Below are 14,874 nucleotides of genomic sequence, written 5' to 3'. Positions count from 1 at the left end.
AGGGCAAGTAATTTAGCCTGTCTATGTACCTACCTCCTAGGATAATTGCAAAAATTAAACTGAGTTATCACATGTAAAGTGCTTAGAACAGGGCACAGTATAGAAAATCACTTAGTATCAGCTATTAAGAACTTGTAATTTCTCAACTTTACAGACTCAATCCTTTAAAAAAAAATTGCATTTGAACATAGTTACAGGAAAAGATGATCATTTTTAATTCATTGAGGCCATTATCCAAAAATGAGTGTAGCTTCAAATGTGGCTCTAATTTTAAGACATGTAAACAACAACAAAAAAAGGACATTTACCAAAACTGAAGAGAAAATATTGCCGTTAGCCATGAATCTTTTAAAAACATTTCAAACAGGTGAGATTCAAGGCAAATTTCAAATGCAACAGACACATGAGAACAAACTAACTGACAATATGAAAACATAGCTAGAAGGACTATTCTCATCCATTGATTTACCTGGAAGCGGAATTGGCATGCCAGGAAGGGGAACACGAAACGGAGGTACCATGACTGGTGGAAAAGCAGGTATTGCGGCTGCTGGCTGAGGTACTGAGTGAGGAACAGCAGGAGGTAACGTCTGGGGGTGCGGCTGGGGAACAGTTTGCACAGGTGTGGCTGTAGGAGCAGGAGTTGAAACACTAACTGTAGGCGTAGCAACTGAAACAGCAGAACTTGGGGTCTGATCTTGTGTTGTGGGTGCTGATAAAAGATAAAACAAAAATATGTATCATTCCTTCATAAACCATTTCACTATATTCATTCATCATTCACTCATTCAGTTAAGTATTTAAGAGCCCATTCCATGCACTGCAAGAAATTTGTAAAAAGGTCTCTGTCTTCTAGAAGCTTGAAGATAGTTAAATGAAATATAAAAATTAAAATATAAAGTGAAATGCGATAAATGTATAGGAGTATAAATCAAGACGCAAAGACCATTTCTAACTGTGAGAGGGTACAGAAAAAATTATATAGTGTGATGATAGGCCTTGAAAGATTAGGATTTCAACAAGGACAATGACAGAGTGGAAGAAGAAAATAAGTAAGTGGTGGGAAAAGTGAGTAAAAAGCCAAGAGGAGGTAGCAAAAGGGAATTGTTTAGAAAATACAAGGCAAGCAGTCAACTAGTAAAACAATAGGCATACCAAAAGAACCAGTGAGTTATGGCTGGAAAGCAGACCAGAGGCATAAAGGAGAAGGCTTTGACAGAAGGCTAAGGAGTCTGCACTTTACTGGGTAGGGAAAGGAAGAAATTATGTAAATGTAGAGAAACGACCTAGAAGAATGCACACCAACATGTATGTACTCATTACATCTGTGCATGCCTTTCACATTTTGCTACATATCCTTCATTAGAGTTTAATTTTTTTATAAGAATGCATTCATGTGTTATTTGTGCGACTTCATGAATGTAAAAGGGGTGCAGGGGAGGCAAAATGAAGGTTTCTGTATGGAAGAGAATTAATCAGTATTCATTTGATGAATTAACCTGGCAGATGAACAGGAAGGAAAGGAAGAACAGAGGTGGGAAAATCAATTTCAACCTATGTGGAATTGTCCAAACAAGGAAGAACAGAGAGAAAAAGATATGCAGTGACTAATGACTATGAACAAATGGAGTAAAAAACAAGTTGGGTTTCTCTACAGTTATTTCAAAATAAGAAGGTAAAAAAAAAAAAATAATAACAACTCAGGTTTCCAGTGTGAGAGACCAGGAGAATGTGAAATTTGGGATAATTTATTTCCAATATGTTATTTTTAAGTATCAAAAATAAAACATTTCATCTTTAGTTATCACATTTAAAATCAAACTGTGACCAAAAAATAAAATTTGTATTTTATACTTCAAAAGTTACAGTACTCAAATGTTATAAAACAGTTTTGTAATTTTATAACCCATTTAGTTCTAACACAAAACTCATTTTTGGTAATTCATTGGTAACAAATATTTCATGGGTTTTTGTTTTGTTTTGTTTTGTTTTTGATGTAGAGAAAAATTTCAAACTACCTGTACTGGACTAAGAACGAATTTATCAAATCAAATAAAATAAAACAGTGCATTCCCAATCTGTATGCCAATTTTATCCTAAGGGAAAGCGCACTGTTTAATACAAGCCACCCAATACTCCAACTGACAAAATTTGTATCTTTTTTCAGCTCCTAATAATGAGAAACTCACTTAGGCTGGGAAGATGTGAGCAATTTCATACTTGTTAATGAGGGACTCACCTTGGCTAAATAGACAGCAGGGCCAAACAAGTATCTTCAGGGGCCCAGGAATGAATTGTTGGTCTAGCATAGACCTAGCCTTAGGGTACAGTATCATATTAATATAATTTTATAACAGTGTGAAAAATACAAATTACATGCAACATTTGCCCAGTCCCATAAATATACCACTTAGCATTTGTAATCTACTGTAATGGCTGAAAATATATCTAGTTATTCTTCCCAACTTCCCTGAGAAGCAGGATTTCATCAGCATTTTTCACAAACTTGCACCGGATAAAATGAGTTTATGCTCAACTGGGGCTAAAATATAAATTTCTTAATTTTTATTTTCATTTACCCACAGGTCTATACTGCAGTTCATACAGTTACATATTTTTTTATGTTATGGTAATAATATTTAGATATAATTACTAGAGGTAATCTTACCAGAGGTAAGATAAAAAAATACTGTAGTCAGGAAAGAACAGGAGTTACAAAAGCACCAAATTTCAAGCGGAAAAGAACACCAATGGAGATGGCAAAAATTTATTCACTCAACCCATTCCTCCTGCTGACACAGGATTTTCTAAATTTGATTAGTGGCCATGAGTCATGAAAGGACAGAGATAAAGGCAATGAAAGAATTCAATGGGAAACTAGGAGAATGGTAGCTAGGACTTAATGCTCAGAAAAATTCCTACCAACTCCTTTTGCTAAAATAACTAGTAAAATGCTAGGCCTCAAAATATACTACTTATCCAGCCTCAGATCTTAATGAAAAAAGACAAGCGAGTGCAACAGATGGAGAAATACTAAGATTGTAGTAGGACAACACTTCAGGATACTGAACCAAGTGAAATAAAAACAGACGTCAGGAATACTCAGAAAGAACATCAAAATTAATGTTTAAAGGCAGTAAAAAGAACACCCTTTTGCTATTCTGTTCTTAGAATAAAGGCCTCCCAATCACTGAAGGGCAGTGCAAAAAAGGACAAAAAGGAGTTCTGAATAGAACAGCTCATAACAGCAAGACAGGTATGGGCCTATATGGACAGACCATTCCAACACAGAAATGGAATATAGGACAGTTAAATTATTTCACCTCCAACCTTCCTTAAAACAAAGTACTACTATTTCTCCTTCCTAAGAAGAAAGGGAACAAAGCATAAGCAACACAGAGTCTCCACATAGAACTGCAATGCTTTTATTAATCCCTTTCTGCCATTACCACAACAGGTACCCCATAAAAACTGGCAGTTTCCTGTCTTACCACACAGGTTTTTAGACGCACTAGCCTCTAAAATGGCAAAGCCCCTCAGCCAGCTGGCTATGGTCACTGTTACGCTTCTCTATCAGAATTCACCTTAGCTAAGAAAGAAAAGACTTATAAAGCATTATTTACATCTCCCTACTAAGTGCATTTTCCCCCAAGCTGTTAACAAAATATCAAGTGCAGCCATTAAAAAACTGTCTCCAGGGGCGCCTGGGTGGCTCAGTCGGTTGAGCATCCAACTTCGGCTCAGGTCATGATCTCGCGGTTTGTGAGTTCGAACCCCGTGTCAGGCTCTGTGCTGACAGCTCAGAGCCTGGAGCCTGCTTCAGATTCTGTGTCTCCCTCTCTCTATGCTCCTCCCCTGCTCACATCCTGTCTCTCTCTCAAGAATAAAGATCAAAAAAAAAAAAAATTTTTTTAATTGTCTCCATATTAGGTATACCTTACTTCCTCAGTTACTTTTTGTATCAATCAAATGCAATAAAATTGGAATCTACTATGATTGAATCTCTCTCATTTACAAATTTCTTTCAGGATAAAATACACTAATAATTCCCAAGTCCCTGAAGCTAGGGCACTTTTCTTATTCTCATCTATTATCGAGGTAGCAAGATAATCCAACTTCTAATCACCTATAGGGATAACTATGCATCTTCATACCAGTATCATAACAAATAATCATATCAATAAAATCATTATTTAAATATTTTGGACCTCAATCTCAGCCTATAAATTAAAAAGATACATAAAGATATATAAAACATATATATAAACAGAAATCTCCCAAAGCTAATAGTATACATATTAATGACAATTGTTTCAAACAAATTAAAATCTTCTCTCCCCATTCCTAAAATCTATTATTACCTCTCATCCTTTTAGAAAAAGTCTAACCTTGAGGCCTCTGTGACATTATACCTGAAAATTCTCTTACCCTTCTGACTGCTTCTATCTCCACTCCTCATTCATCTGCCCGTATCCCATTCTAAAACCTACCTACCTCTAAATGAGATTACTGAAAAGTTCCTACTAACTTCCCCTTATTTCAATATTACCCCTCACCGAAAAAAAAGAACACCAGAAAAATCTTCCAGAACACTTATGCTAGACCCTGGAACCTGCTCGCCTCACCCATTTGCCTGGTTCTTAAAACTCTCTGTAACCTGGTCTCACTCTTACTCAATCTGTTAACCAATATAACTCCCCCTCCCCACCTCAGAAGAGCTTCTTAACAATCCAATAAACTGCATTTATCCTCATCTCCTGACCTTTGTTTATGATGTTCCCCTTACCTGAAAGACCGGTCTTTACTTTCAAATCCACTCAAATCCTACTGCACATCCTTCACGATCAACCTCAATACCCACAGTCCACCCACTTACTTGTCTCTCCCTTTTCTTGAATTCCTGCACCTTCTATTTTCACCATATAGCTGTGTACACTACTCTCTAATTGTTTCACATGCATTATTCTTGCCTCAATTAGAAAAACTGGAAGCCCTGTGAGACAGGAACCAAGACTTCTACTTATGTTACAAACCCCACAGCACCCAGCGTTATTACTTGGTCAAGATGGATAGCTACTCTGCACTTCCCAGTTTAGCTTTGTGAATTCCAACAGGACAAATAATTTCTTCTACTAATGGAAATTTCTGTTCTTTTTTAACCCAAAAGGCTTAATGTCAAAAACGTATTTTAAATAACGTGAAGGATAATACCTGAAACACTAGGATCATTTTGCAATGCAGTCCCTACCTGTCCATTTCTCTAACCCCTAAATGAAAATACATGCTGGCTGGTACTCACTTGATACTGTCTGCGAAACCGAAGAGGCAGTTGTTGTGGTAGAAGTGGTAGAGGATGGGGTGGATGATGATGTTGAAGTGGACACTGCAGGTGCTGGGCTACTGGTTGTAGGGGTGGAAGCTCCTACTGCTTGTGCTTGTACTTGCGCCTGCACCTGTGCCTGCGCCTGCGCCTGAGCCTGTGCTTGTGCCTGGGCCTGGGCCTGGGCCTGGGCCTGGGCCTGGGCCTGAGCCTGGGCCTGGGCCTGCGCCTGCGCTTGAGCTTGTGCTTGTGCCTGCGCCTGAGCCTGCGCTTGAGCCTGGGCCTGCGCCTGGGCCTGCGCCTGGGCTTGGGCCTGAACCTGAGCCTGGGCTGCAAGCATAGGTGTCAGTTCTGACTGCTGAATAACCTTAACTCCATCTGGTTTGGTCCATGCAGATTCACGTGTCCGAGCATTATAATAATAAACCTGCAGAGGAAGCAAAATCATTGGTATCCCAGAATCTGTCAACTATCATTAAAAAACACTAACGCAACTATACCTTCTCTTAAGAAGTATTAAAAAAAAAAACAAACAAAACTTAGAAAAGAGGGAAAAAAGCTTAGAGAAGAGAAATTGGCTGTTGAAACCATAGGTAATGATAGGTATGAAACTATTAAGTAATTTTCCCCTTCTCCCCCTTCCCCTAATTTTCTATAATGAGCACACTACATTTTTAACACAAAAAGGAAAATCGAGGTTCTATTTTATGCGGAAAGTTAAAAGCAGGCCTTAGAATGCTCTCTTCAGAAAGCCCTGCTTGCAAAGCTGGCGTGTGACTGGCATTTGGAAACCTGAATTTCAAGAGGGTTCCCATCATTCCCTGAAAACCCACAACCACCTTGGCTCAGGTGAGCTTCCTTGGTAGACAACACTTCACACGTGTTGTAACCATTCCATGCTGGAGGAATTAAACATGTCCTATGTAATTCCATTGACAGGATTCTTAGAAGCTTGTGCTTGGTTTCCTCCAGTCTTTGCCCCATGTACCTTTTTTCCTTTGCTGGTTTTGCTTTGGATCCTTTCACTGTAATTAGTCTTAGCTGTGAGTACTCTTATATGCTGAGTTCCAGAAGTCCTCCTGGCAAACACTAAACCTCAGAGTTACTTTGGGGACTCAGAATCACAGATGAACATATACAAGCACTCCAGACAACCTTATGTCTGTGCAGAAGTCTAATCCAGTGAGCCTTTCTTGAGTTCTACCCTATCCAGTGCTTATCTGAGACTCATTTTAATTGGCAAGGATACTGTCGTTGATCTCCACCTGCCAGAACTCTTAACTTTTACTCTTGTCACCAAGATCACAACCTAAATATACTTTATAATTTACCTTCCCATCTGGAGTTTTATTTTCAACCCATATCTCCTCAGTAGGAGGCAGTGCTGGAGTACCAGGAGCAGTCACAGGAGGCATTCCTGGTGGAAACATCATACCCGGAGGAGGAGGCATGGTTCCCATGGGTGGAGGCATAAAAGGTGGTCTCTGTTAATTAACAACAATAATGGTCATTTGTACTTCTCTTTTTTACCTTCAAATTAGTAAATTCTACCCAAACATCAAGTACTATAAGAGAAACTAGTTTCCCTCTAGTAGTAAAAACTAGTCCATGCAAATATATTCATCAAGGTTATAGAAGTAAAGTTACTCTTTAACAAAAATGACTACTAAACAGACTAGAAGGAAATATATGAAAATACTAACAGGGTGAATAGCATTATGGGTGAATCTTGCTTTATTCTTTACACTTTAACTGCATATTTCATACAGTGGGCACTGGCTACTTTTCAAAAGGAAAAAAATGAGTCATAGATCTTGTTTAACACTAGGCACACCAATGCCTCCATAGGTCACCTATCGCAGGAACCAACCATAACAGAAACATTATTTTATAAATAATTTTCTAAGAAAAGAAAAATCGGCTCTACCTAACCCTTTTATTCTCTTTTCCCGTAAGAAGCAACTGTAAGCTAGGAAAATATTCGTCATTTTCTATTTTTTGAAGCAATACTAATAATGTAGCTCAAACACATAAACATCAGTAACTTTAAAAGACACAATCAAATAGTTACCCATTTTACTTTTAGTGGAAAATAAGAATTTAAATGACATAACATTATAATTAAAAAAAATCCTGGAACCATTACTGATCCAATCCTCTCTCTGATAATTCCTTCACTGTCATTCTTCAATGACTGCTGACACAAGACCCTCAACCAAACAATTTAACTGAAACTGCTATATCTTAGCAGAAAAGTGGCCTGACATTTAAAAACAGATTCTGAAAAGGAATTAAAAAGATTTTCTCTATAATTTATGAGTAACATTAAAATTCAATTATTCAAAGCATCTTATTCTGTGTCATGCAATGGACACTATAATGTGAAAATGCATTTCCTTTTCCTAAAAATGTCTTCTTTTCCATACTCCAGGTTTTTCTGGATTCAGTTTCATGTCTTTCCAGCATCAGCACACAGACCCATGTTCTCTGAAATAACCACCCCAAATAGGTCTCATGCACCGTTAGCTGGAAATCATTTGGATTTAAAGTAAAACCACACAATTATCCACAGAGAACAAGAAAAGCATCACAACATTAGAAAGTATCACATTACAAATCTGATTTATTTCCATTAGAGGGTTACATCAGTCCATTACATTTTACAATATTCTACAAGTAGATTTAACTCCTGAAAGCACAAATAAGAAAAAATCCACCTATAACAAGTTATACCACAGTCAGTAGGTCAAAAAGTGATTTCTTCTAATCCTAGGAAATATAAAAGCATTTAACATTTTGTTTAAGGGTGGGGGTAGGAACTATCCATTACTTGGAAGGCAATACAATTATTAAGCAAAATATTAAAATTTTGTGTCTCTTCCATAAATATAACCCTATCTACACTGAGTTACCATCGCTTAAATGCTACATCATTACCCTTTTCTATTTTTAGTAAGTTCATTCTTGATTATCCAAGCAAATGGAGGGCAGATGACAGCACTGTATTTATTTGGTTTCAGGGGTGTGCAGGCTGGATAAAGTAAGAAAACAAAGATATATACTCAAACAAAAAGAATACATTCTCAAAAGTAGACATTTGAGACTTGATACCTTCATGACATCATTTCAGACAAATAAATGAGTCTACATAAACTAGAGTAGAGTATTATGCTTCAGGTTAAAATACCAGAAAAGTTTTTATTTAAGGAAATCCCACAATAATTCTATTTCTAAAATTGTAAGATAACCCTACTTTTGCCCCAGGGAGACAAAATCTAAATTCTATCCTAGGCATCATTTTCCTGGGAGAACTGCTCAGAAATACAAATACTTCATAATATTTAAATACTTACTGGCAACATTTATCATTGAAAACATATTACCCCCCACTCTATGTATTAAGATTTCAAACTTCGTTTCCCATAAAGATGGATTACTAGAGACAATTCTCAAGATATAAGGCAGGTAAGAACTACCCTACTGATTCCTAGTTTTATATGTATGTTTTTCTATGGTTTTTCACCATCTAATAAATTCCCGTTCAGAATTTCTATACTAATTATGTTGTTACTACTGCTTTTGGAGCAACACATTTACATATGGATGTTCTCTTTAGCTCCCATTTTCCTATAAATGAGACTAAGAACAAGTTTTTAAGCAAAACTCATACACAATATCAATACTGACACTGACAAACAAATGACAACTTCTACATTCTTTACCTGGAGGTGTGGAGGGCCCATTGGTGGAGGAATCCCTCCTGGAGGAGGCATTGGCGGCATATTGGGATCAAAAGGAGGACGTCCAAAGGGGGGCCGAGGTGGTGGTGGAGGGCCTCGCATCATACCAAAAGGGGGAGGAGGTCGCATGAGAGGTGGTGGGCCTCGCATCACTGCATTTGGTGGGGGAGCCGGGCCTCGGAACCTCAAGGCCTGCTGTTGAGCCATCCTGTGTGGGAAAGCAATGTATAAATTTTTCCTTCTCAAACATATAAAATATAGCTATTCATCTCTAATTAAAATCAAACTTAAGAGGCCCTTAAGATCAAGTGGAGCTGGAAAGTCATCATTTCACAACCATCATGGTAAAAAGTGCATCAGTAAGAATGATCAGTGGTCACCAAATCCAGGAGGAAATCTGGATAAGGAGGAAATCTGGATAAGGATGATATCTGATGGTCTTAAAATGTCTCCCCACATGCTATTTTCAGTTGCAGGGCAGGATGAAGAAACATCAACTACATATTAGGGAAACTGGGCAACACCCTGACCAAGTGATCAAAATTATTATCACCTAAAAAGAATAAATGGGGGTGCACCTGGCTGGCTCAGTCAGTTGAGCTCTAGACTCTGGATTTCGGCTCAGGTCATGATCTCAAGGTAGTGAGATGGAGTCCCACGTCCACCTCCTCGCAGGGTGTGGAGCCTGCAGATTCTCTCTTCCTCTCCCTCTGCCCTCCCGGCTCATGCGAGCACGCTCTCGCTCTCTCACTCTCTCTCTCTCATAAATAAATAGATAGATAGGTAAATGGACACCAAGTGACTGAGAGGGATACACAATCACCTATTCCGAGCAAGAATGTATAACCTCAATCTAATTATGAGGAAATATTAGACAAATGCAAAATGAGGAATGTTCCATTAAAAAGGGAGAATGAGGGCTGTATTCTTCACAAATGTCAATGTTATACATAAAAGACAAAGGAAGGCTGTGGAAATGTCATAGATTTTAAAGGACGCTAAAGAGATGACAACACAATACTAACTCTAGACTGGATTCGGTACTAGAGAGAAGACATGCTAATAGGATATAGTGAAGTAATGGGCAACGCTGGGATATGGAGAGTAAGTACTGTTATCTGTGTAAATTTATGAAGTTGATAACTTATCATTACAGAGGAGAGTATGTCCATTCTTAGAAAACAGACACTTTACTATATCTTACCCTCAAATGGTTCAGAGTAAAAGAGAACATGCATACGTGCAAATAATAAGGCAGAGAGGTAAAATACTAAGTGTATTAACTTCATTTTTGCAACTTTTGGAAATTACTTCCAAGTACAAAGTTTTTACAGGGGGTGGGGGGTAGCAGCTTAAGAGATCACGAATATTCTTTAAAGGATAAGCCCTTCGCTACACTGAACCCCATCCCATCCTTCAACCTCTAGGTCATCACCCTGGTTTGTTTTTCCCATGGCATTTAAACAGATAGGAAGTATCACATAAATGGTATTACCTATCTCCTCTCACAAGTGCTTTTTTTAAAAAACAAAATTTTTAAAAATATTTTATGCTACCATGTATCAGGCAGTGCTCTAAGCTCTTTTTAAGTCATTTAACCATCCTTTTTTTTAAATTTTTTTTTAACGTTTATTGATTTTTGAGACAGAGAGAGACAGAGCATGAACGGGGGAGGGTCAGAGAGAGGGAGACACAGAATCTGAAACAGGCTCCAGGTTCTGAGCTGTCAGCACAGAGCCCGACGCAGGGCTCGAACTCACGGACCGCGAGATCATGGCCTGAGCCAAAGTCGGACGCTTAACCGACTGAGCCACCCAGGTGCCCCTCATTTAACCATCTTAACGCCGTGATATGGATGCTACAGGTGACCCTTGAATAAAACAGGTTTGAGCTGCACGGGCCCACTTACAGGAGAATTTTTTTCAATAAATTCAGTACAGTACTAAATTACGTTCTCTTCCTTGTGATTTAACATTTTTTCTCTAGCTTATTTTATTGTAAGAATACAGTATATAATACATTTAACATACAACATACGTGTTAATCAATTGCTTATGTTATGGGTAAGGGGTCTCAGACAAGAGTAAGCTATTAATAGTTAAGTCTTGGGGGACTCAAAAGCTATATTTCAATTCTCAAATTGTGGGGGGTGGGACAGCATCCCTAACCTCCACATTGTTCAAGGGTCAACTGCATTATCAACTTCATTTTAAAGATGAGGACACTAAGGCACAGAGAAGTATCACTTGCCCAAGACCTCACAGCTGGTTCAGCAGTAAAACCAGGATTTGAACACAGGCAAACAGTTCTTAAACACTACACCATGCTGTTTATGTAAGCCTCTCTAGAGCAGGAATTCTGTCTTGCTCTCCTGTATATTCCCAGCACATAGTAGGTCTCAATATTCGTTGAATAAGCCAATATTTAGGCACTATTGTACCTAAATTACCTTACAAGTAAGGTATACACATTATAAAAATTATTTTTAATATAATTTCCTTATTCTTCTCAAAAGCTACTATAACTCTTTATATATGAAATTTGCATTTTTGTGCCCATGAGATTAATAGTTACATTCCTTATGTATATCTGAAAATAATCATTTTCATACTCTCTTCTCACCAGGCTCTTCCAACTTTCCTACATCCTTCAACCCTCTGCTTAAGATTATCCTTTGAACTTTCTCTAAATTTTCCACACTGTAGTTCAATTCTGTCACAAAAAAAAATCCTAAGAACTAGTATGACATGACTTCCATGAGAACACTAGGATTGTAAACACATCCAAGAGCTACTATTCCAAGAGTATTTAACCAAATTTGCAAATTATCCTGCACTCGGGATTGCAAAGTACGAGGTAATAATGGTGATGGCAAAAAGAAGTAAGGATGGGATCAAAATAATCAGTCTTCATATTATACACACTCCCTAAAGACAGACAGGAAAGTCTTAACCTCTGGGCAGAAAAAAAGTGAACCACCAAGGAAAGATACTGTGTTTCAGTCTCAAGTTAATAATGTACCTTAATCTTCTGATTTCCTTTGAATCTGCCTCTCCCTTTACAGAAAAATTACAGTAATTCTTTCTTTAGATTTTCACTTCCTAGTTACAGGCTGAAGTTAAGTGGTGAGGCTTTTGAATCACAAAAAAGTCAAATCAGGACTCTGCCTTTTGTTGTTAGGCTAGTTACATAATTTCTGAGCCTGAGTATACTCAGTATTAGTATACTAATGTAAATTAGCAGGGGCAGAGAAATAAGACCTATCTCCTATCTCCCTGTTCAATGAGATAATCCCTGTGAAGCATTTAGGATAGCATATGCTACCCAGTAAATTATCATTACCTAGCACAGTGCTCAACTTCAAAAAGCAATGTCAATTTGACTAAACAGCTTAACTTTCAAGTCTGCCACTAAAAATGGTGACAAAATTCACAGAATTTCCTCCATCAACAGCCTAAAGGTGCCACCTTCTGATGTCAGATATGTATAGCACACGTGTTGAGCTCTCTGTACACGCAGTTGCATCCCAACAACCTCACCAGAAACTTCAAGTTGGAGTAAATGAACTGATAAAGTACTTGGAAGAGCACCTAACACTTAAGCCCCCTGTAAGCAGGAGCTATTATTACTGTGGCCATAACATTAGTGTAACAGTAGTGTTAAATGGTATTAACGTGAGAAAGCTAGCTATACTGTAGTGTTAGCTACATTACTATAATTACTATTATTAGAATCTCTATAACCTGACCTCTACCGACCTATTTTTTGATCAAATACTTTAAATAAAAGTTCATTACCTTGAAGCCTGTGCACTTGTTCCCTCGGCCTGGCATGCTTTACCCCAGATGTCTACATAACTGGCTCCTTCTCATTCGGCCTCACTTCAGATGTTACCTCAAACTCTTTTCTAACCCCAAACCCAGTCCCTCTCTGGCTCGTAACCCAATTTGCGTTTTCAATTATGATACATGTTACGAAGAAATCTTTCACTTGTTTACTTCTGTGTTCTGTCCACCCGCTAGTATATAAGATCCTCTTTGGCATACTGCTGCATCCCAGGGCCCAGGACAGTAACTGTTCAAGCATTACTCCTGCAATGGTCATGTAAACTGGGTACTTCCTATATACCAAGCACGGTTACATGGACGGTGTTTGTACTAATTCTTGTAGTCCTCACAATCCTCATAAACTTACCAGTTAGGTAAGTTTGGCACCATTTTTACAAAGGAAACTATGGCACAGAAAAATACCTTGTTTAAGGGAGCTGGCTAGTGGTAGCACCAGTGTATTCTTATTCCCATTTTACAGTTGAGGAAATTGAGACTCCCAAGTATCTTGTCATCAGACAAAGTATTAACAGGTAAACAAAGGCCTTGGATAAAAGATCTATACAAATACGACTCTACAAAAGCGTTCTTAATGGTCTTCAACCATTAAGGGACGGGTGGCATTTGGACCTCTAAATAAATTTTGTCTACTGTAGGTTATTTGCATCCCTACCACTTCTAACCTTTTTGGAAAACAGAAGGCTCCTTACAAGAATAGAAGACTCTTTTTTTTTTTTTTACAAGAACAAATGTATCTCCCTAGGATATACAATCTCCCCAGTGGTGAAGACAATGCTGCAAATACTTTAATAGGAAGGACAAAAATAGAGAGATGCTACATCATGATATATGGGAGTCAAATTATGTGGTAAGACTGTGAGGAGACCTAGACCCTACCAATTACTCAGTGACCTTGAATAAGTCTCTTCACACTTGGGAGGTTGATCTCATTTGATATGAGGTTAGTTCAGTTTAGAATTTAGATCAATCTTAATTAGCATGGAAGCTCCTTGAGGACAAAAGTTTTTGGTCTGGTTCAAGGCTCCCCTGCCAGCAGGTACCTAGGTCAGTGACTGTCACAAAGCACACACTAAATGTAGGTCCATAAGTAAACCATCTGTAATCTCCTATATTCTTTTATTTACCATATATCCATCCAACACCTCCCTTGCCAGGCACTATGGCAGACACAACATGATACACATTAAGAATACAAACACAAAAATAAGCCTCAATTTGTACCATCAAAGAAGCCACATAAACAGGTAATTTCTCTTACACCATGAGAAATGCTATAATCAGTTATTTTATATAAGTAAAAGTTTTTACAATATGCTCTGGAAGCAATTTCCAACCCAGGAGGCTAAGATCTAAAATATTTGCAAGAGAACACCTAATTTAGAACCCTATTCAAATCACTTTTACAACAATGTCTAGACTACTAGTAACAAAGTCTAAAAGGCTACTCTGTAAAGTACTAAAAAGCAAAGTAATGTTCCCAATAAGGAGGTAAGTAACTATTCCCTTGAGATCATAATCAGTAATAAACTTTCCATCACTAATACTGAACCACCCTGACAATACACTTTGATCACTCATTACTAACGTACATATGGGGTTTAAAGGGTATGAAATTCGCCCCTGAAAGAAAACAAGATTTTACTCCTGTCAAGTAAGGATTTCTCTGTGTGACAATTCAGAATTGAGAAGACAATTTTTTCCTGAACACTTGAGTAACAATACCCATTTCTTTCTACAATTTCATCTTGAGCTCCAGACAATACTAGAGAGTCCTCATAACCTACACTGATCTTTTTCATTTTCAAATGCTGACAATGGCACAATTCAGAATGAGAGCTGAACATCTGAAATGTCATTTTCCCTTATCCAGAAAAAAAAAAAAGTACCAAACATACATAAAGCTCAGTATCTCTTTTCCTCAAAAACCACTAAAGAATTTTACTTTATCAAGACACTTTTACTGTAC

The 14,874-nt window shown here is 37.8% G+C and overlaps 1 protein-coding gene across 9 annotated transcripts in view; it reads right to left on the bottom strand.

The window, feature by feature from the left end:
* The window catches only part of TCERG1 (transcription elongation regulator 1), a 61,221-nt gene that overhangs the window by 45,312 nt on the left and 1,035 nt on the right, over positions 1-14,874 (bottom strand). For 5 of the 9 annotated variants that reach the window (XM_049649415.1, XM_049649416.1, XM_049649424.1 and 2 more), the window contains exons 2-5: positions 9,043-9,268; positions 6,652-6,804; positions 5,300-5,747; positions 470-712 (exon numbers count right to left, since the gene is read on the bottom strand). In XM_049649415.1, coding sequence (XP_049505372.1) covers positions 470-712; positions 5,300-5,747; positions 6,652-6,804; positions 9,043-9,268 — 1,070 coding nt within the window. The remainder of the gene's footprint in view (positions 1-469; positions 713-5,299; positions 5,748-6,651; positions 6,805-9,042; positions 9,269-14,874) is intronic. The other 4 variants (XM_049649418.1, XM_049649421.1, XM_049649422.1 and 1 more) reach the window with 1 other exon arrangement.

This window comes from Panthera uncia (assembly GCF_023721935.1).
Source record: "Panthera uncia isolate 11264 chromosome A1 unlocalized genomic scaffold, Puncia_PCG_1.0 HiC_scaffold_17, whole genome shotgun sequence".
Classification (NCBI taxonomy): Eukaryota; Metazoa; Chordata; class Mammalia; order Carnivora; family Felidae; genus Panthera; species Panthera uncia.
Note: the sequence above shows the minus strand (reverse complement) of the source record. Positions and strands in the feature narration are given on the sequence as shown.